Source organism: Olea europaea, chromosome 15, assembly GCF_002742605.1.
Source record: "Olea europaea var. sylvestris chromosome 15, O_europaea_v1, whole genome shotgun sequence".
NCBI lineage: Eukaryota > Viridiplantae > Streptophyta > Magnoliopsida > Lamiales > Oleaceae > Olea > Olea europaea.
In genome coordinates this window covers 8,815,010-8,841,417 of record NC_036251.1, presented here as the reverse complement: position 1 = coordinate 8,841,417, position 26,408 = coordinate 8,815,010, and the positions used below count along the sequence as shown (strand labels likewise).

At 34.6% G+C, this 26,408-nt stretch overlaps 1 protein-coding gene, 1 long non-coding RNA gene and 1 pseudogene across 2 annotated transcripts; 1 reads left to right on the top strand and 2 right to left on the bottom strand.

Annotated features, from left to right (window-relative positions):
* Positions 1-1,076: 1,076 nt before the first annotated feature.
* LOC111410966 lies at positions 1,077-1,452 on the bottom strand. Its single transcript, XR_002705793.1, has 2 exons — positions 1,211-1,452; positions 1,077-1,134 (listed from the first exon to the last, which is right to left on the bottom strand). It is a non-coding gene; the product is annotated as an uncharacterized LOC111410966 (long non-coding RNA).
* A 4,627-nt stretch (positions 1,453-6,079) lies between these two features.
* LOC111411185 lies at positions 6,080-16,470 on the top strand (annotated as a pseudogene).
* Positions 16,437-18,486, bottom strand: LOC111410060 (lysine histidine transporter-like 8). The gene is made up of 4 exons (XM_023040223.1): positions 18,215-18,486; positions 17,927-18,060; positions 17,400-17,836; positions 16,437-17,323 (listed from the first exon to the last, which is right to left on the bottom strand). The coding sequence occupies exons 1-4, from the start codon at positions 18,484-18,486 to the stop codon at positions 16,706-16,708; spliced, it is 1,461 nt and encodes a 486-aa protein (XP_022895991.1). The 3' UTR covers positions 16,437-16,705.
* Between the last annotated feature and the right edge of the window lie 7,922 nt (positions 18,487-26,408).

Below are 26,408 nucleotides of genomic sequence, written 5' to 3'. Positions count from 1 at the left end.
CCTTTCAATGATGTCTACAGCATATATGTAATTTTGTACGAAACTGACAAATCTAAATATGTATAAAAATGACAAAGCAAGTACATCAGTTTGATTTGTCACATAATACCCAATTCCAAGGTCAAGACTCAAGAATAACAAGAAATCATACCACAAGATTGAACCAACGAATAATATTTTGGACATGCAGTTATCCTTCACAACCCATCATTAATTGTTCATAAAGCCACTTGACGCTATCTTTGCTTCTATATTCATTCATGACTTTGAAACTACAATAAATATATTAAGTTCAAAAACTGAGTGTTTTTTTTAAATTCAAATTTCTAATTTTTGTTTTGGATCCGATTTCCATGCAATGAAACAAATTATGATGAAGAAAACACTAGCAAAAGTTTTGGGTTTGTTAAACCAAATGAGTTATAATAAACACAATTTGTCTAACACGATATCTCGAGCAATGCATCTATTGAATCCTCCTTAGAACATTGCAATATGCATAGCATCTGTTTTAGTGAAACGAATATTGTTCCCATTATTCACTGATTGCACTCCGTAATAACTGCCAAGTGTAATCAAATTAATTGCTCAATTGTAACCACCAAAGCTATTTTTATTTTTGTAGCTAAACTACCTTTATGCCCTGATAAACATAAATGTTGGCCGCAGCTTCTATCACTTCGTAGTAAAATATTCTTCTTCTTTTTTTCTTTCAAAAAAAAAAAAAGAAAAGAAAGAAAGAAAAACTGGGATCTATACATTGAGGCACATATATTAGCTGCAAATTATCAATTTATAGCAAATTTTACATATTTATATGGAATATATTGGCTTCCAAATAAAGGATATCGTAACACACTAAAATATCGAGGAACATTCCTTTAAACTGACTAAATAGGCATCGTTAACATTTTATCAAAAAACTTATGATATTATTGTCATGCATATGGATAAAAAAAAAAAAAAAAACATATTTGAAGAGAACTCTATTCAAATTCTGATGAAAATTCACTCAGTATCAGAAGGGACCAATTAATTTAAACGAAAACCGTTTAAAAGAAGGCAAAATTACTCACATCGACAATGGCACCAGCTGCCTCAGTTAGAGTGGGCGAAATGTCGAGCAAATCACGCCTGCCACCACAAATTGTAATTAGCTCAAATTACATCGATTTAGGAAAATAGATACAGAAAATGGATTGAGAGATACAGGCGTAGTTTGCCGCGAGGCTCTTGGATGGATCCAGAAGGGAGATAGTCTTCAATATTAGGTCGATCCAAATCCAATTCCGAGTTTAGCTTACTCATTTTGCTGCCTCTATTTCATACAGATTTGCCCTTTCACTCCAGTTTTCCCTGTTGTGATGGATGGTGCGCTGGGTGAATGGTGCTGGTGTACTGGATTTGATGCTAAGGACAGAGAAAGGATTGTTTGCTTCGAGAAATTACTCACGCAATTCAAAGCATATTTGCCACGTGGCATCTGACACTCTTGAACCCATTTTATTTGGCTAAAAAAAAAAAAAAAAAATTTACATTTCATTATCTTCGTCGATATCTACTAAAAATCTTATTTTAATCCTCACCAAACTAAGTAATGTTATTTGTCCTAGTTGATTGTAGACCCACACATACCTTAGTTATATTTAAATTTCATTTAACAGACTTCTTATTTTACTATTACTTTTATTTTTACTTCTTGTTGAATAAGTTTTTGGGAAAATTATCATGATGATGTTTAAAAATTAATTTATAAATGAACTTTCTCTTTCGAAATAGTTTTAGAATGTGTGTCAATTGCCTTTAAAAACTCTTCTTATTAGAAGATACGTTTTTATAAAATTATCTAAATGAGTTCAAGGTAGCTTTTAAGTTATAAGTAATTAAAAAAAAAACATTTTTACATCTCGAAAGCCATGTCAAATAAACCATTAATTCGAGATTAAAAATATATATATATGAATCGTCCACAAATATGAATCTTTTAGTGAAATTTCAATTTGGTCTCTAAACTTCAATTTAATTTCAGATTTCATGATTGTCGTCCATTGTCTTGCAAATTGATAAAAATCACTTAATCATTAATTAGTCTTAAAGGTGACAAGTGTAAATATGATATTTAAAATTAAAAATTGAGGAGGTTAGTAATATTTTGAAACGTGATGGTGTCTCTGATAATCAAAATTAAAATAGAGGAGATTATTGAAAATTTTAAAACACGAGGGTATATCTTGATATTAAAAGAAATGTAAGGGATGGTTAGTGAAAAGTATGAATTGACCAAATAAGCATTTTAAAAAACAAGGGTATATCTGGATATTAAAAGAAATGTGAGGGATGGTTAGTGAAAAGTATGAATTGACCTAATAAGCATTGTTTTAAAATGCAAGCATATGACTTCGAAACGTCTCGAATATGGGATATGTACATGTTAATGTGATCAATCCATTTCGTCGGTCGCATGTGCACGCTTAAACGTTAAAAAGCGCAAGCATTTGTTTTAAAAATGTATCAAAATTAGCCTAATAAAGTTCAATCCATTTTTAAAACTTAAAAAAAATAAAAAAAATAAAAAAAAAAATTGAACCCCCCAAAATATCACATCAACTCAAACTCCAAACCCATAAATTATATACAGTAATTTGTCGGATATTGACATTTAAAAAGATTAAAAATAAAAATTATGGAGTTGCAAACTATCTACGCATTGCCCGAGCCTGCTTATTTTTCCGTCTTTCCCTAGTTTTGCTAGCAAATGATTCTAGTAATGAACAATCTTAGATTGTTGATGGTCGTGATGATGAGAAGAAGATTAATAATGATATCCTACCACCTATAGGAGATAATAAAATTCTCCGATTGAAATAAGGTAGACTGAACAAAATGATTTTATATCAAATAACAAGAACGATGACTTAGATGAAGAAGAGTTTGAATTAGAATTCAATAAAGAGTTAGACAATATTTATGATTTTTTTAAAGTCAATGTCTGTGTCTAATCTAATTATAGGAATTAGTTACCAAGTAACTGTAATATTTATAATTTTGAGCACTCTATTTTTGCTAAAAAATTGAAGAAAATATATAAAGTTTGAGTATGTATATATATATATATATATTGAAAATTTTAAAAATATGTATAAAGTTAAAAAAAATACATTATTTTATTTATTAGTTTAGAATATTTAAAAAAAATTAAAAACTGAAAAACACATAAATACGCAATATCCTTAGTATGGGCTAGCATATTCTTGTAATGCTTGATGTTCGATCAAAATGTATTGTCACGTATTACACATTTTTGAACCTTGCTACCAAGTGGGGTAAAACAAGTAATTTTTTCTAAACTGAATGAATATTTGAATTTAGCTATTGAAATCAAATCATTATTTTATTTTCTGAGTTGCTTCGCTTTTGAACCGAAACATTAATGGATTCACATGAAATCGAACCAACAATTCTAAAAGAGAAATGCCACCTATACAGATGACCTGTATGCACGCCATTTGTGCACCAATAAGGTTATTTGTGTAGATTCCTTGAGATAGCATAATTCATTTTAAATTACGATTTCTATTCAATTTGGTAGATTGAGATTTTGCCATGTTTGGTGTAAATTAAAATTTAATATCCAAGTCAAACTCAAAAAATTAATTTTAATCACTTATTTTATGGGATCTTATTTTTTCAACCACATTTCATTAACTTTTGTCAAAATTTATTAAAAACCTGGTTGTAATTTTATCGAAACAAGGCTGTATTTTATTTTTATGAGTAAATATAAATTTTATAGATCAAAACTTAATGTACACGTATACCGAACATACCCGGGCAAACCAAACATCCAGAGTCAATTACAAATACACCCGGTATACCCGATTAGTAAAAAGAAATGGCGTACAAACTATAATAGCTAAGAGGCCAAAGCTAATGATTCATAATGAATTAAAACCTTCGAATACAAAGTGAACATAACTTTGTATACATGCATTTTAATCCGATTTACAACACAATCAACGTGTGGCACAAGATCTTCAAAAATCTTCTTGTTCCTAGCCATCCAAATGTAGTAAGCAGAAGTAGCAAGTGCAATTTTCTTAACTTTGCTTTGCCAAGTCGTTCCCCGTGCTTCCTTTCTCATCCATTTCACTACACTTGACAAGGTGGACATTGTACGTGCGATGGACAACCACCTTCGTATCATTTCCCAAACTGAACTACCGAAAAGGACAAGAGAAAAATATATGACGTATTGTTTCCTCCGTTAATCCACAAAGTACACATCTACAGTCTAAATCCAAATACTGAATTTTATCCTTGGAAAGCAATCTAGTTTGAATAGCCAACCAAAAAATGAAGGCATGCTTAAGAGTAATGGACACATTCCAAACAGTCGCTGCCCATACAACCTAAACACCCTTCGGCCTGAAGAAATAATAGGCAGCCGAGATGCAAAAATTCCCAGTCTCCGTCCAGCAAAGCAGTTTGTCCATATCGCCATGGAGCGTGCCTTCAGCACCTAAGATACTATCTTTGATTTCCATCACCTTTTTAAGTAGGGGAGAGTCATCTTTATTCACCTTGCGTTCCCAAATGTCCATCCCTCGAACGAAAAAATGATTGACCTATTTAATCCAAAGGGAATCCTTTTGGCTATGTATATTCCAAAGAGTTTTGGAGAAAAGTACAAAATTCTAGCTTTTAATGTCTCTAAAATCGAGCCCACCTTCATGCTTAGGAAGGCAAATGTTTCTTCAAGCCACCAACGGTTTTTTTGATCCCCATAGGAAATTTCAGCATAAGTTAATAAGTTTTGAGGTAACCACGGCTGGAATGGGAAAAATTGATAACCAAAAACATTCCACTCCTTGAAGAACTACGCTTATAAGCTCAACTCTCCCCACATAAGATATAGAGAAGCAAGACCACCCACCAATATAAGATGAGATTTTATTGGGGAAGGATTGATAGGAGTTTGCTTTCAATTTTCTCGCCACAAGTGGAATCCCCAAGTATCGGAACGGCATGGAACCTTTGGGAATGTTAGTAAGAGCAAGAATGCCCTCCAACTCTTGTCCATGCACGCCTATGGTATATAATTAAGACTTATCAACATTTATCTTAAGTCCTGACATATCACCAAAGTTAGATAAGCAATTCATCACAATTTCAACCGACATAACATCCCCTCTAGCAAAGAGCATTAAATCATCCGCAAATGCCATGTGAGTAACTTTTAACGATGCATATTTAGGATGAAAATTGAACTCACTATTCAAGGTAGCTCCCTTCAACATTCTAGAAAAATATTCAAGACACAACACAAATAAGAACAGAGAAAGAGGATCACCTTGGCGAAGGCCTTTTCTTCCCTTAATGAAATCATGGAGGCCACCATTAAGTGCAATAGAGTATGTAAGAGTAGCAATACACTCGATCGCTCAATCAGTGAATGTAGTAGGGAACTGCAACCCCTCAAGCACCTTTTTAAGAAAATCCCAATTTACCTAATCATAAGCTTTCTTCAAATCAATTTTGAGAAGGCACCTAGGAGATACCCTCTTTCGATTACATTGCATTAAGAGCTCTTGGGCCAAGTGAATATTCTCCACCATGCATCTACCCTCCACAAATGCGGCTTGAGCTTGATCAACAATTGAACCAAGTATAGGCCTCAAATGAGAAGATAGAATTTTAGTGATCACTTTATAAAACACATTGCAACAAGCAATCGGTCTATACTTTTCCTGGTATACTGATGATTAGTCTTTGGAACTAATGTAACAACTGTGTGGTTAATTTGCTTGAGGAGAGACCTCAAAGTAAAGAATTCTCCAATTGCCTCCTTGAACTCTTCACCGACAATATCCCAAGTCTTCTTAAAAAAACATAAAGTGTACCCATCCGGTCCCTGTGACTTATCATCCTCGATACTAAATAGGGCAACTTTGATTTCATGTCTCGTGACTTCTCGATCAAGTAACATGTCATTTTCCTTCGATAATACAAGCCCAATATTCATAATTTCAGCATTGAAGGGCTGTCCAAAGCTGTCTTTTCCCAACAATTCACTATAGAAATGGATGAATTCCTCTGTTACTCCAGGGATGCCCGTGAGGCCTACGAGCAGGGGCGAATTCAGGACTTTAACTCAACTAGGGCGGCCGTTGATCATTGGCTGTGGACTTGTCGATAGTCAACAGTCGTATAGCAATGTCATTTATTAATATTAAAAATCCTTCGATCTATATGTGAATATATTAAAACGTAAGAATCGTATATTTATATCATATTATAGTTCAATACAATCCGAAATAATATAAATTACATGATACATAAGATTTTTTTTGTGTTATCAATGCTTAACAAATCGTTTGCTTGACTAAAAGTAATTAAGAGATTAGATACACCACTATAAGAACTAAATTGAGATTCGGTTGAAAAAATCATTTCATAATCAGTATAAGAATTGAACGTTAATAAAAAATTTAACGTAATTGAAATTAATTTTAAAATATAATTAAAATTTCAATTTCCAATTCTCAACACTGATTCATCACAAATTATAAATTTCCCAATTTCTCATTTTCAATTTTCATAAATCACATATCACATTTTTATGATACTCAAATTAATTTTTAATATAACAATTCATAGTAGACAGATTCTCAAATAACATATAAATTAAAACTCAATACTCATAAGTTATATCTTATAAACTATTAAAGTATAAAATATTTAAAACGACAAAAAAAAAAAGTCATTGACTGGCCTAGAGTCTTAACATTTATTATTTTATTAAATTTAGTTTCAAAATTTAACCATTGCCATGATGATCAAGCTTCCAATCATTCTAACTAGTGGTTATAGGTTTGAATCATTTTCATAGGAAATTAATTTTGGTAAGTATTGTAAAAATAAAAAATTTGTACAATGAAATGAATAGGAATAACTCAAACCCAAAACTCACAATATATAAATGTAAGCTCTAACCAGCTAAGCAGAAGAGGAATTTAAAAATAAAATGAACTACCAGTTATATAACCTAAATTTTTTATCTATTATCAACAAAATAATAATAATAATAATAATTCTCCCCCACAAATCCAGCTAGACGGCCACCACCTAAATCCGTCCCTACAAGCATACTTGTAGTAGGTGCGACGGAAACATTAGGAAGGCAGATTGTGAAGAGGGCATTAGATGAGGGCTACGTTGTTCAGTGCCTTGTTCGCCCCAGGCCTATCAACCGCCCCTACTGATTTTTGTCTTGATAGGGGCGGCACTGTTGTCAATGAAACTCACTGACTTCCTGCAAATATTTTCGTTTTCGATGTTCACTCAATTTATGCAATCATTTGGATGTACGAGAAATAAATGCATGGAAACTTGATAGCTTTCTTTGGCACTGGAATTTCTTCAATAGTATTCAATTTGAACAGTACTGTTGTGTCTTTTTGAGTCTTCTATGAGGAATTTCTGTCTGACTGCGATTTTCCTTTTAAACTGTAGAATTTGCTTTGGCATTGTGTTGAAATGTGCTTTACCTCTGTGTATGTGGTAATGTAAAATGCTTAAGATAAGAGTACTGAGTGGGATTGTTTTCGAGCAGGCAGACTTAAGTATTCCTGAAACTATACCATCAACTTTGGTTGGCATCCACACGGTTATTGACTTTGGTACAGGACGTCCTGAGGAGCCAATAAAAACTATAAGCACAATCGCAGCTGGAATGAATGAATGACTTCCAATTCTTTGTTTAATGAGCACTTTTTATTTTCTACATGATTACTCAAAATTTTTCTGTTATGATTTTAGTTAATGCTTCATGGTATATCATCTATAATTTGATTCCCATATTGACTTTAGGTAGATTGGGAAGGAAAGGTTGCTCTTATACAATATGCGAACGCCATTGGTATCCAAAAATTTGTCTTTTTTCCATTCATAACTGCGACAAGCATCTTGAAGTTCCGCTCATGGAGATCAAGAACTGTACTGAAAAGTTTCTTAGGGATTCAGCACAGAACCACATCATTATTTGGCTATGTGGTTTAATGCAGGAGAACAAATGCCTTTACTTCAATGTATATTTTGATGCGCTTCCTTCATCTTATTATAGAAATGCGATATGATTAGTTTAAAGTTCTTGCTGTTGGAATGTGGAAGCGGAATTAATTAGAAATTAAAATTTTCTTTAATTCAATAAGCAAGATCGTCTAAATGTTCACATGTATGTTATAACAAAATTAAAGGATTCGAATATTTTATCTAAGTTCAATAATCAACCTTGAGTTAACTTTGATCCGCGAACTTCCGTCTCCTTTAATTGCAAGTATCTTGGTTCTTCAAACCTACAAGCCTTCTACATCGGCGTGTGGGCACCTTCTTTCAATTAATTCAAAAACTAATTCTTAAATTTTGGACAACAAGAAAATAAAATATTTTCTTTCTATAAATTTGAATCTTATGGAATTATAAATATTGTTGAATTTTTCTGTCCATCTAGTCTCTATTTATAGAGAAAAAGATGATACAGTTCTATTACAATTATAATTCCACATTCAAACAAGAGTTCTAATTAAAACTCAAGTAGGAGTTCTAATTTAAGTCCAATTCTAATTAGTTTACATTTAATTGTATATGTAGTCCTAGAACTTCAATTACAATTACAATTAAGTTCATAACTTTCAGAATAATTAAAATCAAGTAGAAAACTTTATTGTAATTACAATTAAGCCCAAAACTATTATAATTACCGTAATTAAGTTTCAATGCTTTATGGAGCTACCACAGGGACCTGATCAGACATATATTTTTCAAGCTCCAATAATTAGATCCTGTTTAGTCGACTCTAGACCACAAAATCTAATTATTAGTCTTTACTTTTTCCACTAAAGGCAAAAGACTGAACCCTTGAAATATATAAGATCACAGAAGCCAATAAATTCGTAATACTTTTCTCTGACCTGCCGTATATATATTTTATCCCCGTCCGAGATTCGATAATTAGGTACAAGCATAAATGATCGTTTTGCCCCTCTAATTATTTTTACTAACTTATGTTTCATTTTCTTCAACGATCCTGTGAACAAATTACAGATGTCAAAATTTAGCCGTCGTTAAACACTGAGCTTTCAACAGAAAATATTTAAGTAGTCACTCTACCCATTTTCAGGGTGATGGTTGCTGACATGAATTCATGTTCTCTACTCCGCTCATTCTCAAGTTTCAAACTCATCGAGATATTTGACCAATCAAATTGATCTCACCCATTGATGAATCAAAGAACCGTTAAAATCACGAAAAGATATATATATATATATATATATATATAATTCTTTCAAGAGATTTAGATGAAATACATAGCAGTCTAGTGGAATTTAATTCTTCTATATTATCATAAGTGATCATAGGCACTTTAATTTCGCATGCTCAATAATAAATAAATGCAATAAATAAAGTAAACGTAATTTTATTATTGTTATTTTTACATCAGCAAAACTATACTATAAAGGCACACAACCCAACACTTGCTATGTGCATTAGCTGGTTCAATTTGGCTCCTAATCAGCTTAAGAATTTGTTGATTCAGTTTCTAGATAAAGTAACAAAAAAAGTATGCATATTGTGTAAAAGATTAGAATGTCTTTCAAGTTGATCATGAAACTTGAGCATCATTGGTGAAGAAAAAGTTTAGAAGGTAATTTTTGGAGAAATTTTATCATAAAAACTATTATATTTGGAAGGTACAAACATTACAAAAATACTCATAAGGCTCAAACTCTATGAAAATACTCGTACTTTTCCACAAACTGTTACAAACAAGTTGCTAAATTTGTTAAATTATCCTTCACAAAACTAGACGGCATATTGTTACCCGTTTCATAATTTCTATTTCGTCCTTTTTAGCCTAACGTATCAATTAGCTTATTCAATTGCTTGATGAATATGAATTCCTGTTCCCAATTTGTCCAGGGCCTGATTTGACAGTATGCAGTACCTATATTGGAAGAGAAATCTGTTTGGGGTACTGATGCTTCTACAAGAATAGCATACATGGATACCCAAGTAAACATTTTTAGATCTAATCCCTTGCTGCCTTTGTTCAAGTAAACGACCCGCAAATAGTTTTCTCGTTTTCTCTAGGACATTGCTCGATTAACATTTATAGTACTACGCAATGAGAATATCAATGGGAAGCTTCTGACTTTTGCTGGGCTTCGTGCATGGACAACTCAAGAGGTAAAGTGTAATCTCCTGGATTGAGAAAGATAATATCTAGTTCCTGGATTTATTATCAATATTTCTTTCTTTATACTGCCATAATTTTTGAACTCATTGTTAACTAATAAAATACGGTTGGTTGGATTCATTTTGTTGAGAACATATCATTCTTCCTTTTTCTTTGGATCTATTTCTCTCTTTATCAATAGATGCTCCTTACCAGGACTTCCCACCCCACACTCACCCACCATATCAGGAAGCAACCTTGTGCTTCGTTATCTCTGCATTGGAAAAAAAATGTTTCAGACAATAATAAAAAGGGCAAAAAGATCTCTCACAACTACATGAGTTGATAAAGGAAACTATATGATTTTATGTCTGCTTCTCCAAATATTTTAAATGGCTCTGGCAAACCATATCATGCCAGAAAAAACATCACAGAAGTAGACTGTCTTCATAAAATATTTGGAATTGGTAAAAATTTGAAGGAGAAAACAAGTGCTAAAGATCACCACATAACAGGAAGATCAAGTCCCTTGGAGCATTTTTTGTTGCTTCGGTTACGCCATTATGAAGTTTTCACCTTAAGCTGCTAGATTTCATCCTTCATTTGATCCATGGCAAGCAAACCATTGTGCCTTTATACTGAAATATGCGATGAACTTTAGTACTACTAGTTTGCTTATGTTCTGTTAGAATCATATAATTTCAGTATCACTTTAGTGAGGGGGGGAAATGTAACTTGTGTTGGAATAATTAATAATTCCATATGTGGGTTTCACATTCGATTGCAAAATTTTACGGGTTAGATATATGGCTCATAATGATAATTATGTTTGGGTCAAAATTTATTAAGTGATCAATTGGGCCTTTTACACCTTATGGTTTGTAATTAATTTGAAGTGGTAATTTAAAGTATGTGGACCGAAAAAAATTCTAGTCGTAATGGGACGGCTCAAATTATTTCCTATATATAAAGGCTAGGTCCCCTCTCCTCTCCATATGTTTTATTGGTTTGCCCCATTGATAGTTGATATTTTGTGAGGAGCAAGGAGGGGAAGATCTTAGCTGCTATTACAACTACTATTCATATCAACAATGGCTTCCGCAGGTATGAATTCGTTTTATTAATTTATTATATGGTGATTCTTGATTCTTGGCATGATTACAAATAAATATCAACAACTTGAACAAAGAGCATTAGTAAAACTCTGAGTATTTCTTTCGTCATCCATAATCATACTTTAACGATAGATAAATTTCCAGCAGTATCACTGCATGTGTACTCTGGGAGAGTGCTTTGTGGATGCTTATTTAGAACAAAAATGCTGGACGTACAGAATGGAAGCTACAGACTCTTTACAGAATTTTGGAAGGAAATGACGTGGCCACTAAAAAGGAAGGAAAAGGGCGGGAAAACAAAAAAAGGAAAAAAGAAAATGAGGGAGAAGACGCCAGAAACAGAGCCTTCCTTTTCATTTAGAGGAAAAGAAGCTGCGTCCCTTTATTGGAAATCTTACCGGTTGTAGGTGAATGCGCCGGTTGGCACCGATCGTCGGCTAGATCGTGAAGGGACGTGAAAGAGGCCTTCTCCGTTGTGCAATTTTCTCTTCGTTTAACTCGCCGGGTTACTGCACTGGAAAAGTGTACGCATATCCTTAGGTTCTCTCCAAACTTCCAGCTTCAGGTACTTCATTTTTCTTATGAGGCCTTCCTTCCACGTGTGCAATTTTTGACCCATTCAACTCGTCGGGTTACTTCACCGGAAAGAGGACAGCTGGACCTCGGCTTCTATCTAAATATCCAGGTTCAGGTACTTCATTATTCTTGTACAGTTTCATTTTTGATCTGAATCTGAATGCCAGTGAGTTTCACAAAAAAGCCTCAGAAAATCTAATAGTCAATTAAGCAACATAAAACAAACTTTTGATTGAGCTTTTCCATGACCCTTCTTGTTTAGCGAGTGGCTGCTTCATATTTGTGAGAAGTCATGTTTTAATAGGATTATTAAGAAATAAAAATGTAGTTCATATGAAGTATAGTTGATTTGAACAGTGATCAACATGTGTAAAAGAACCTAGTGAAAATTTGTTTTGATCTATTCTGACTGGGTTTTGCGAGCATTCTGCTGCTTGGGACTGAGAATATATAACCTCGATTGATCTTTTCACTATACCCGCGTAGTGGATTAAGATCAAATTATTATTTCAAATTTTAAGACTTCCATGTTTCCTTTATTATCTCATTATATCTACTAGTTTAGCATCATTTGTTTCTCTTAGACAGCATCCCATCCTAGAACTAGAACCTCAATTAAGATGTTGTCATAAAATAGGAGAGTTACAGAGCAATGGATGCATCCAGTAACAGACCTTGGAATCTAGTCAACATAGTATAATCGCAGTAAAATCATATCTAAATTGAAGTAGAAACCTCAAATATTTACTAGTTCAAAGCTCAAGTCACAGACTCCACAATCAAACTGGTACCCTTATATGAAATTATGAGGTGCCAAGTTTCTCTGTTCTTGGGTGCATGATCAATGTTGTCATGAGATGTTATGTAATCTTTCATATATATTATTTGAGACTAATTATTGATGCTTAAACTTCCATTTTCCTTGAACAAGTTAATTGAAGTACCTCATCATATTGGTTGTCGTTTCTATCATTGGTTTTTATTTTGCTGAACATTATCTTTCTACTTGGACACAGAGTGCGAAAATATGGAACCCGGGAATGAAAATGGTTTTATGCAATCCAATAATGAGATAGTTTCGGACAATATCAATGTTGCGGATAACGACACCTTGAGAGGAGATGGAGAGATTGTGCCCGAGGTGGGTATGACATTTAAAGATGAAAAGAGTTATTTGATTTCTACAAGCAATATGCCTATGCAGTTGGTTTTCCGGTCAGAAAAAGAAATTCTAAAAAGGGGAATGATGGAACTGTTAGATTTGTGACATTTACATGTAGTCATGAAGGATGAAGGTCTAGTAATACAAATAGTGCTTTAAGGCCGCAACCAACAAGTCAAACAGATTGTAAAGCACGGATATCTGCATCTGCAGACTGTAATGGCACATGGAGAATTAACACTGTCAACCTCCAGCACAACCATAAGACAAGTCCTTCGAAGTCTAGGATGTTTCGGTGCAATCGGGAATTAAGTGCAAATGTAAAATGGAAGCTTGAATTGAATGACATAGCGGGAATTTCACTGCACAAAAGTTTCAACTCTGCAGTTGTAGAGGCAGGTGGGTATGAGAATATGACCTGTATTGAAAAAGATTGCCGAAATTATATTGAACAAGTTAGACGGTTACGACTTGGAGAGGGAGATGCAGCAGCATTAAGCACGGTGCTCATGGTTTTACTGCGCTATGGATTTGGATGACGAGTCTCGACTTAAGAATGTATTTTGGGCAGATAATAGATGTAGGCAAGCTTACAAGGAGTTCGGCGATGTTGTAACCTTTGATACCACTTATTTGACGAATAAGTACGACATGCCTTTCGCACCTTTTGTTGGTGTGAATCATCACGGACAATCAACACTACTTGGTTGTGGCTTGTTATCAAATGCGAATACAAGTACGTTTGTCTGGCTGTTTAGGACGTGGCTTCAGTGCATGCATGATCAACCTCCACGTGGAATAATTACCGATCAAGACAAAGCCATGCTGAATGCAATCGAGATTGTATTTTTGAATACTAGACATAGATGGTGTTTGTGGCACATTATGAAGAAATTGCTAGAGAAGTTTGGGTACCACATTGATAAAAGTTCAATATTTTCAACTATACATTGTTTGGTATATGACTCGCAGGTTGTTGATGAATTTGAAAAAGGTTGGAGAGCCATGATCGATGAGTTTGAGTTGCATGACAATGATTGGTTGTTTGGATTGTACGAAAATCGAGGTCGTTGGGTGCCTTGCTTTTTGAAAACAACTTTCTGGGCCGGGATGTCTACAACACAACGAAGTGAAAGTATGAATGCATTTTTCGATGGGTACGTCCATTCGAAGACCTCTTTGAAGCAGCTCGTTGAATAGTATGAACAAGCACTAAGGAATAAGGTTGAAAAAGAGTTCCAGACAGATTTCAAATCATACTCGTAGATCGTCCCGTGTGCAACAAATTTTGAGATGGAAAAACAATTTCAATTAGTATACACAATTTCAAAGTTCAAGGAAATTCAGGATGAGTTTGTAGGAAAGATTTACTATAATGTCGCTTCAGAAGTAGAGGGATTGGACGGGGTGAAGTACGAGGTTCGGGAGTCTGTAGTATACCTCGAGGGTAGGAAGAAGAAAACATTTCTCGTCTCATTTCGGAGGGAGACTAGCGAAGTGATGTGTAGTTGCCACTTGTTTGAGTTTCGAGGAATTATTTGTAGGCATGCGATCACTATGTTGGACCGTAATGACTTGAACCGAATGCCAGAGAAGTATATATTACGGCGGTGGAGGAGAGATGTCAGTAGGGCACATACGAGGGTCACAGTAAACTACGCCGGGTTGGTTAGTACGCCTGAACAATTAAAATATGATGATATGTGTCAAGCATTTTCATATTTTAAATCTAAACTTTAAATGAACTTCTTCATATGCTAACATGAATCATACGTTTAAATCTACAAGTTGAACTACATTGCTTAAGAAATCACAGTATGCTGAAGATTAAAAAGATCCCAACATACCTAATTCAATTACTGTACATACCAACCGAATACTAAAAACTTTGACAAAATAAAATCACAGAAAGGCTCTCAAATCACAACCACTCAAATGGATGTCAGTTTCTTCTACCCTTAAGAATTTTAACCTCTACAAGCTATACTTTCATATGGATCATAAATACACACATTGATATGCAAATTCTATACAAACCTGAATTACACCCTATTTGTTCATAATACAGACTCATGACCAAAACACAAATCAATTTAAAAATCACAAAAAATGAAAACTAAATGAGATGCCAAAAAACCCAGTTCAAATAATATAAACACCAATCCCGTGGAGGGAAAATCAACACCTACAGAGAGATGTAGAAATGAGTCCAAGTGGGTTGAAGTTATTGATTGTCGAAATAAGGAGTGATTACTGTGGGGTGGGGTGTCTACTGATCGAAGTAGAGTGACGTGATTTCGGCTTACCTGAAGCTAAACGATGGCAAATACTGGGTCGACACTACTCCACAGGCTCAATGTTGTGGATTTTGCTGCGGCAATTCGTCGATCGGGCTGGCGGAGGTGGATTTCGGTCGGCTAGAGGTGGAGGCGAATTTTAGGGTTCGAAATGGTGAGAGAATAATGGTTTCTTTCTTCTTTCCTTTCGTTTGGGGCTTTGTTCTGAGGGAAAAATTCGTGAAACAAAAATGTGTGCCAGTCACGTGATTCTGTGAAGGGTCTATAAACATCCATTCTGTATGCCTAGCACGGCCGTATTTAGAATTTGTTCTTATTTTCAGGTGATTGCATTGTGTGAGAGGCTGGCTGGTCAAGATGCAAATGTCACCACCGTACCCGTATCAGTTTTGAGATTGACACGCCAGCTGACTCGCTTGTTTGAGTGGACTAGTGATGTTGCTGCTAGATTGGCTTTCTCAGAGATAATGATCTTTTTGTCTTTTCCTTTTATGATGGTTCATAATTACTAATGCATGAAGTGAGAAAGATTGTATCAACAGTTGAAAATGTCTTCTCCCACACAACTCTCACAATATACTGCAATATGATCTAGTAGATCCTACCTCCAATCACAATCTATCCATTCTTTAATTAAAAAAAAAATTCATTTCTTTGATGTTAGAATCCCATAAACTACTTTATTCCAAGACGTTATTTCTCAGACAATTTTGAGTTGGGACCTTTCATGCCTTTGATAGTCCATTGTGACTACAATTGCACATTTATATTAATCATTCTTTCCTTGGTGGTCTTTCTAATTTTAAATTATCAGTAATTCTTTTGTAGTGACTTCTGATCTATAGGTTCTTGCTAGCGATATTGTTTTCTCGGTCCCTATGAACGAGACTTACAACCTTCTTGGTGTGGATGCAAAAGATATTGTTTCCTTAGAGAAATATCTGCAGGAATATTTCGCCAACATACTGAACAAGTTGAAGGATCTTCAAAGCAAACTGACATTTTCTTTTGAAAGGAAATTTTTCATTTCTAAGCACATAAGCTGTAAATGTGTTGAGTCATTCATCTTGTATTCATAGAGAAAATGTACAGGTACTTGGTCAATAGACAGTTGAATGGTTATGACTGAATTGACCACAATAAAACTAGATACATAATTTTCTTCACTGGGTCTCTTATTACTGTAGCACGTATGATTGTGTATTTTATTTTCAGACATTTCTAGCTTGAAAAATGTAAGATAACGATCATTATTTTGAGAATCATATAAATATTTTGTAACGCACTAGTTAGCTGTGACTTCGTGCACAATGTTTGAGGCTCACATGGGGTTGAAGAAGTTGGCATCCAGACCATTAGTCACCAAAGACCTCAAAGATGCAGCAACTAATAATATGCTGAATACCATACCTGAGCAACCCAGCCCTATGTTGAGACACCACATTTTACTATACCGGCGTGGCTTCTTCATGGCAACCCACATGAAACATGGATATGCCAGACTCAGAGGCAGTGCAATCGCCCCCATGAACGCTCCCAGACTTGCCAAGAATGGGAAAGCCAACGCTATACAGTATGTCAATCCTCCAAACAAGATTCTGATACCTGATCGGAGCCATCCAGGGCATGGCTTGTTTTTCGTGCTAGTGTAGAGACGCTCCAAGTTGTCAAAAACAGGCATGGCGTAGATTTGGAATGCACATAAGAAGTTTATCATCGCTATCAAGTATATTGTACCAACAATATACTTTGATGGGTTATTCCAGTAGAACTTGTGAAATGGAACCAGAATATTTATAGAACTAGCCATATTTCCATAAGTCCAATATCCAACAATTGCAAGAGGATATAAACACAGAGAAATTAGTAGATATGATATAGACACTCCTCTCCACATAGGCTCGTGCGATTGATGTTTTCTGTTTGTAGGCATAGTCCCCTGCAGTAAAAAAGTACTCTTCAAAAAAGAAGCAAAAATGGCTTATGCTTACACTACAAGGATTCAAATGAGTTACCTGTATCTCAAGCACAACATTATGGCCTCTAAAAGCAAGAGCAATGATTCCAAGACCATTCAAGATATTACAAATTCTATCTAAACCTGATATCTTTGCCTCCCAAGGATCTTTCTGGTCGGGCCTAACTTTCGTGATGATGGACAAAATCCATATCAGGCTACAATATGCGACAGCTGTGATTGATCCAATGAATGATATGTGCGCTAAGGAATCCAAGTTCGGAAAGAATTGAGCCACCAAAATTGCTAAACATATGAACATCAAGAACCACTCTGTCCCTCGTAGTGATCTTGAATTACATTCAATATCATCCCAGCAAATGACTTGGTAGAAAGATTCCAGGGCTTTTCCCCCAGTAATTATGTACAAGACACATGTACCACCTGATAGATACATTGTTGGGAATATGGCCAGCAACTTCCCCAATTTTGCACCTATAATATTGTTCACAGGACAAGCATCATGTCAAGATGCACGTTGGGTAGCAGTTATATTGAGATGGGAAGGTTTCATTCGATACTTACCAAAGGCTACGATTGAGAGGTGGAGATACCTGCTGTAACGAAATCCCGATGGTGATTCATGAAGATTGACGAGAAGCCACGTGGTGTAGAGCTGCCAACAAAATGCTACAGACAAACAAACAGTACCCCACAACCTGTAAACCATTATTCAAGTAAGCGCGAATATATTATAAACTATGTGTTTGTGTTAAAATTTGAGCAGATATCAAAAATAGAACGATTTTAGAATGTTTAAATTATGTACTCAGGCATGACTGAAAGAAGGACGCAAGAAAGTTAAGTACTTGCCATCCGAGGGGGAGGAATGCTATAGGAAGTAAAAGGGTCCGAATTCCAATTCCCGAGCACAGCAAATGGGATGCAGAGGTAAAAGAATTGCCCTTTCTGGATTCAGTGATAGGCAGCCAGGCATCTGCTGGATTCGACTCCTCGTCTTCCACTGAGGTTTCTAACTCGATTGTAATAACTTGCTGAGTTTGTTGTTCGCTTTTCTTTGCTAATTTGAGGGAAGCTATCGTTGTATCTGCACTGACATTTACCATTTCTGCCTTGCACTGCATTTAAAGGACATGTACATATCAATAATCTTCAAGATAGAGTCTCTATATATGAGCAAATTTAAGTGGGATTTGGACAGAATATTACATGCATCCGACATCAGACCGAGTGACATAATCACCATGACGTTTATTCGTGACTTCATTAGGGAATACCTTGCTTTCGTTCTCAGGGGCAACAAAACAATATTATTTTGTAATATAAATTTCTAGAAGCTTGGAATCTTCAATAACTTGAATACTATTGTTGATGGTAAAAACCGAATCAACAAATTTTCTCACCTAAGTATGATTTTCTCCTGTTAAACTCATTAGTTTTGATGCTCAAACTTGGAGCAATAAGGGAAACAGCAATAACCGATTATGTTATCAATATCACGTTTTATTCATTAGCCCATGCGTATTAACAGCCTGTAGCTAGCCTAGATGAAGAAAAGGTTCGCTAAGCTGATGTGAAACATTTTATGTTTCTATTACTTTGTGAGGTCAAAAGCTTCACAGACCGTCAGCCATGTTCGTGGTTTAAATCATGAAACTTAACGACATTTGTCTTCTCAGATCAACCACGGGTTGGAGGTGAAAATGTCAAAAAGAGAGAATTTGTCCTACTTCAGACAATATGAATATCCTGCATTACTTATGCAAGATGATGGTGACCACTGAGACTGCATATATACTCAATGAGTACAGAATCATATCATTCGCATAAGCATATCAGTCTACTCATGAAAAAGCCAAGAAATAAAGGCTCTATGCATGATCAATTGTTGAAGCGATAAAAACATGGAAGAATTATTTTTTCCCCCAAGATTGATGGGCCAGGGTGTCAAAGATTCCTTGAGAATAAAAGTCAATATTTTTCAATGTTAAGTAGCAGATTCCTTGAGGACGGTACCAAAATGACCTGTTTGCTTACCAATCCTGTTACCAGGAGATAACAGTGTTTTTGTTTTGCACGGTAGCATTTGAGGAAAGCTGAAAACTGCAGTTATGTGAAATTGCTAGCTACAGCTGAATAGCAGAAGAAAAGACAACAAAACACAACACCTTAATCAACCGCGAGTACTACTATTGAACTAATATCATTGTTTAAAATGCTCATATACGCTTGGGACATTTTCAAAACATTTTGTATATGAGGTATGTGCGTGATAATGCGGTCAACTTATTTCATTGACCATATATGCACGCTTAAACGTCCAAATGTGTGCACATTTGTATTAAAATGTTTCAAAATTAGTTTAGCAAAATCCAACCCATTATTTACAACTTTAAAAAAAAACAAAAACAAACAAACAAACAAACAAATTGAGCGTAATAAATATCAAATTAGCCCAAATCATTCAAGCCCATGAATTATATACAACAATTGATAAGGTTTTGAAGTTTAGAAAAATAAAATATTAAAACAAATTTTTCATAGAGTTGCACACTAGCTACATCGAGCCTGAACCTCCTTCTTTGATCTTCCTCTAGTTTTACTAGCACGTGATGCTAATAATGCTAAATTTTGAATTGTTGATGGTTATGATGATGAGGAAGAGGTTAACAATTATATCTTACCATCAAGGCAGTCTTCAAATTTTTGAGGTCCTATGCGACTCATTATATGAGGCTTCTAAACGTAATTTTTTTTTTATATAAGTGTAAAAATACTTAAATATTTAAATAAATAATATATCTATATTTTAAACCAAAACTTGATACAATAAAAAAGATAGTAGAAAAAATTATCTCGACAATTCGAGAGATTAGGGTAACACAATGTTTAGCACAATATCCGTTGATAGAAAAATATTATCGAAGAGTAAATAATAATTTCTAAATTTATTATTTGGGATATATTTTTAGAAAATAATGTGCAGAGTTGAGATTATTTTGTGATGAGAAACAAAACTAGATTCTAACGATATTGATTCGAGAACTTTTTAATAAATTTGAGATTTTGAAGGACTAAAGTTTCGAGATCAATAATGTATTTAGGCCAAATGTGTATTTGTTGAGGGATTGAGAATTATCCTATTAATATTGCACTCATTTTGAAACTCGTAATAAATGAAACATTATGGAAATCAAATTGAAGTTATAACTCATTAAAGTAAACTATTTAATGTGTAATATTAGTTTCCAAATTAAATCATAATTACTGTAATAATATTGGGCTCATTTAATAGCTCGTAATTAATTATGTATATTAAACAAGAGAAAGAAATATTTTGAATAAGATCAAACTTAATTAGAGTCGACCAAAACAAATATAGTCACATGGATTTTTAAGGAGTAAATAAGTAATTTAATTGGGCCTCCCTTTACATTTGAGGCCCTAGGCCATTGCCTAGTTGGCTTTGGCCTAGGGCCAACTGTTAGGTTTCGCTAGTTGCTCACTAAAGCATTGCTTGAGCGACAAAAATAAAATGATCGTCGCTCACCTGTCGTCCGGACTTCGCTTGAGTGAAACAACGTCGCTCACTTGTCGCTCAATCGCCGCTCAAGCAATAGTGCATTCCGCGAAAACCTAATTTGCGTTTTTAAAGTGTTTTATCCAGCCCAAACTACCTAAACACCATGAACTATAAATACCCAAGCCCTAGCACGAAAATGAGGTCGTTGTTTCATTGTTTTCCTCTCCATATTATTCTTTGAAGAATCAAGAACACATTTACACTTTGTGATTCAACCTTTTAATTCTTGAATTCATACAACCATCTTTTGGGAAAATATCAAAGATCCAAAATCCAAAGCACCAACTTCCTTAACACATCAAGGAAGATACTTTCTCATTTGGAACTTCAGAGCCGATTGAACACTGAGGAAGGTTGAACTACAAGTACAGGAATAAGAATAAGAATAGGAGATTCTTGGATATCCACTTGAAAGAGACAATTGTAGAAGATTGGGAAGCTGGAGGAGACGGCAGTATCATGGAAATTATAGGAAGTAGATCGGGAAGTCTATTAGAGTTGGCTATATAGCATCTAACTGTAACAGTTATTGTCTATAGTAGAGGTAACTGGCTTGGTCTTAGAGTTTTTACCCAGTTGAGGTTTCTCTATCATCATATTGGTGTTATTTATTGTTTCAATATTATAAATTGCGGTATTCAAGCATAAGGAATTGGACTTGTATGCTTAATCATCTAGAAACTATTAAAAAGAAACTTGTTGCTTTGAATAGAATAATTTCGCACGTAAGGTGAAACTAAATCAGCTAAGTAATAGAACTTTCACGAACCATGCTTATCATATACAAGAGGTAATAGAAATTTTTGAATTGAAATAAAGGAGCCCGATGAAGAAGATTTTTCATTGGATGACACGGAAGATGACTCAAATGAAAAAGATGAGATTGAATTGAGATTCGACAAAGAGATAGACAACATTTAGGGTTATTTTAAGTTGATATTCGTGTTTAATCTAATTGTAGATATTGATTATAAAGTAATTGTAGTATTTATAATTTAGAGCAATATGTTTTTGTTGAAACTTTGAAAAATATGTATAAAGTTCAAGTAATTATAGTATTTATGATTTTGAGCAATATATATATTTTTAAAAAAAATGAAGAATATATAAAGTTCAAATAATGCATTATTTTATTTATTTATTAGTTTAGAATAATTAAAACAATATTGAAAATTGAAAAATGCATAATTATGCATATGCTTCGCATAGGCGCACATATATTTGTAATGCTTGATATTCGATCGAAATGCATTGTCAAGCATTACGCATTTTAGAACTTTGAATAGTAGTAAAGGGCCCGAGCTAACAATTCAAGAACCAACTTATTGTAATTTCTTGAATATTGTTCAATTCACTGTGATAGTGTAGTAATTAATAATTATCATGGTTACAATATGTGCAGATATGTCTAACCGATTAACACCATTTATGAGCTAGCTGTGTGTCCAAGTTGATAGTTAGCTTATTTGCAAAAATAAATACTGAAATGTTGATGGATCTCTCGTAAATCTGAAAATTATAAAGTCTCTAAGTGATGGTGCAATTAATTGCTCTCTCTCTGTTAGCATTTTATATGTGCATTAAGGATATTTGCAAATTTCTCCGATGTGATAAGCTGATTTTTGAGAGTATAAAATGTTAATAGTGCTTGAGATATGTTGGTTGCCGTGAAATTATTAACTTTAAGAAATTCACATTAGTTTAACTTCTTAATAATGAAATGATATTTTACACTTAACCTTGTACACGATTCAATTGAATTATACATTAAAAATGTCAAGATTACTTGGATTATTTAATATTTATTCCTAAAAATCAGGCGCACAATTTTTACTCTCATTTGGGACTGATGATCTACTGTAATATGAAAGGAAAATGCTATATGTACAAATGTATGGTTTACAAATTTTTTACAGAACACTCACATGGGGATTAAAATATTGTTAAAAAATATCACCTCACCCATCTCCCATATGTGTGTCCTGTACAAATCCTGTGAAGCATAGCCTGTACCTATAGCTTTGTCCAATATGAAATGTTCCATTTTAGCTTTTCGATTTTTCAAATTTTTATTCTTGAAAAATGTAAGAAAAGTAGGAATGGTAAGATTACTTGATTCAATACATTGATATTTGAGACAATAAATGGTCTGTGGTTCACATTCACATTCGCATTCCCAAAATGGTCTGTGGTTCACATTCACATTCACATTCACATTCACATTCGCCCCCCTTTATTCAAAAAAATAAGAAGAATTGCTGAGAAATACTGTTAAAATGTAACAGTTTAATTGTATTTTGGGCATCATCTTTTTACAAGTCAAATTATTCTTCAAGTGAATTATACAACTAGTATCAAACCAGATACCTTATCTTGGAGGAACTTCGTTATGTATGAAATGTCTAATTCTAGTAGATGACTGGTTTCATAGAATCGTCCAGGAAAAAAATGAAATGCCATGGACATTAGTCATGAAGAAGGGTGGAATGTGACAATCTACTTATGTCCTTGCTCGATGTAGATTAAAATTAAATTTTTAGTAGATTATTCTAAAAATTAATGGAATTTCCAGTTTCAAGTTGTGAATCCTAAAAAATGTAGTTAAAATACAAAAAGCAAGTCAAACCTAAAATAAATGCACAGACCAGGACATAAGTCTCTTCTTCCTAGTTCTCACCACTTATATTTGATATATTAAAAATTGACAAAAGAAGAAGATAAGGTTAAGAGGGAAGATAGAGGACATGTTCGTTAGTGATTATAAAAATTGATTTTTTGAACGTTAGAGAGAAAAGTGGGTCATACTTGTGAATGAAAAATAAAAAATAATGACTGAAATAGTGAAATAGCGGTCAAAAAATTAATTTTTTGAGTGAAAATTACTACCAAACGGGGTATAAACTTTAAACGTAATGCCTTCTTGATAATGAGTCCTAACTATTTATAATAGTCTTACAGCTGCTAGGAAGAATAAACTCTGCTAAGAATTAGGAAAAAACAACCCACTAAGCTAAGCTAATATCAAAACTTACATGGGTTTATTAAAGGAACAAACAAAACTGACAACTAACTAGACTAATACATCCACGTTTCACCTTCATGGAACCATGTGCTTAACGAGAGTCTCGTTTGTGTAACACTCAAACTACTTCTAAAAGTACAACTCAGTCACATGATGCATTAATTCATCAACAACGAAATCAAAGATGAAGAGATCGACGACGTCAAGCTGAAATTGGATTCATTAATCATCGTAAAAGAGTAATTCAACCTATATTATCTACAAATAATAATTCTGATGTTGTCCATGTATATAAACCTACAACATACCATCATTTTAAGCATTTTACTTCCAACAATGAAGCATTGAACATATGTGAAATAGCGTAGTTCGACCCAATCAACACCTAGAAGGGGTGAATAGGTGTTTATGCGAAATTTTCTTTTTCAATCAATTAATAATTGCAACACGTCACACATATTAATTTGTCCAGATCAGTTCACATGCTTTACTATCCTATGTTTGAATACCGGTCTTAATTTAATTATAGAAAGATAAATAACACAATTGTTTGATGACGGAGAAACCCCAATGTGGGTAAAACTCCGAGCCCAAGCCGGTAGGAATCTACTATAAACGAAAATGCAACTTAAAATCAGCCAGACTCTATCTACACTAGTTTTTCTGACATCTTAACCATAATTTTCCCAAAGTCTTCCTGGAATGCGTGATCCTGCACCAACTCCTGGCACCTAGCCCTCCTGGATTGCGTGCTACACCAATTCCCGGCCCTTGATTTTGTCTATCTCCTGTGGATTCAAGAGAACCGCCTGTTCTCTAATGATCGGGACTCCGATCTCCAAGAATCAACAAAGGCTCTAGAAGGTTGTGTTGTGGTGTTTGGTAAATGTTGATTTGATGTTTTTATGTAATTGCATTGAATGAGAGAATCAAAGTGTGGAGAGTTTCTTTCAATTTCAATCCCTTAAGAGCACATCTGAAAATCAGCGCAATTTTACTTATATGCAGTGTATTTGGACATTTGGGTTGGGTTAAAATGTCAAAAAAAGGAAAATAGGGTTTTATGGGTAACACCATAGCTCGAGCGAAAAGCAAACGACGCTGTTTCGCTCGAGCGAAGTGGGCGCATGAAGCGAGCGACGATCTTTCTATTTTTGTTGCTCGAGCGACCACTTGGCGAGCAGCTAGGAAATTTCAACGAAACATCTTGCCCTACTTCATAGCTCGAACCCTAGCATACTTTTTCAAAATTGCAACTTAGTCCCTCATATTTTACACATGTACACAATGACCCCTAACATTTAACTATTGACAAATTGACCCCAACCTTTTGAACATTTACAATTTTAGCCTTTTGTTCGCAGAATAGCAAACACGAAATCTAACAAACTCCCCCTTTGACATTCTTTGACAAAACCAAATTACAGTAGCATGAATGACAATCCAATACACTGACTCAACTCACTGTTGCCTTTTCATCATTCAGCATGTTTCCTGAAATCACAACTCACATACCCAATGTAAAAGCACGAGAAATAATAATATAATAAACATAAAAGATAAAGAGTCATGAATAGCCATAACATTGTACCAATATGTTAGATTAAGAGACAATATCAATGTAAGTCAAACCACCAAAAATATACCTCAATAGTGCAAAACATCAAAACATAATCTAGCCAAAAATATCAATAGTACATTATCAAAGTACTTTATCATTACAAATCCCAAAAATTAGCACAATGTCACTTCCCCTTTTTGTCACAAATGGCAAGGGGAACCCCAAGCAACTAAGCATGATCATCATCTCCGCCATCCACGTCCTCAAAATCCTCAGACTCAGACTCATAATACCAGTGCTCGCGCATCCACCGAATACCGCATTGAACAAGAGCAATAGCCCCCCGCAATGTAGCAAACTCCGCGGTATAATACTCGAAAGCAGCTCGTAACTGAGTAGTGTCGGCCATCATGCGAGCCTGCTGCTCAATGAGAATCGACATCTGACCCATAAGCGCGACAGTAGGGTCAACAAGAATAGTAGCTGGAGTAGGCGGGGCGGGTGGTGGAATAGAAGTGGAAGAAGAGGGAATATTTGAAGTGGACGGAGAAACATCGGAAGGAGGCGGAGGAATAGCTAAGAGATCAGCAAGTAAATCACCCAAAGGATTAGCGGGTACTACCGAGTCGACAGGCTCAGCAGAAGCAGATACAGAAGCAGAAGAAGTGACATGTGACCTACTTTGAGAGATGGTAGTGTGCCCTATAGGACAAAGCTAGACCCCATCGGGAAATGAAGCCCCAAGTGATGTCACCAAGCAGTGGATCAAGCAAGCATAAGGAAGACCAATCCGATGATCGAAAATGCGAAAGGTACGTAGAATGTGCTGGCAAATGAAGGTAGGTAGGTCAATTGAATCTCCATGCAGCAAAGCAAAAAA

Excerpts from the sequence above, each read along its gene's own strand:
- LOC111410060 (XM_023040223.1), bottom strand. The coding sequence starts at position 18,486 with ATGCAGTGCAAGGCAGAAATGGTAAATGTCAGTGCAGATACAACGATA. Across the intron at positions 18,061-18,214 it reads GCATTCCTCCCCCTCGGATG|GTTGTGGGGTACTGTTTGTT; the intron begins GCAAGTACTTAA and ends AATGGTTTACAG. Across the intron at positions 17,837-17,926 it reads CCTCTCAATCGTAGCCTTTG|GTGCAAAATTGGGGAAGTTG; the intron begins GTAAGTATCGAA and ends ACAATATTATAG.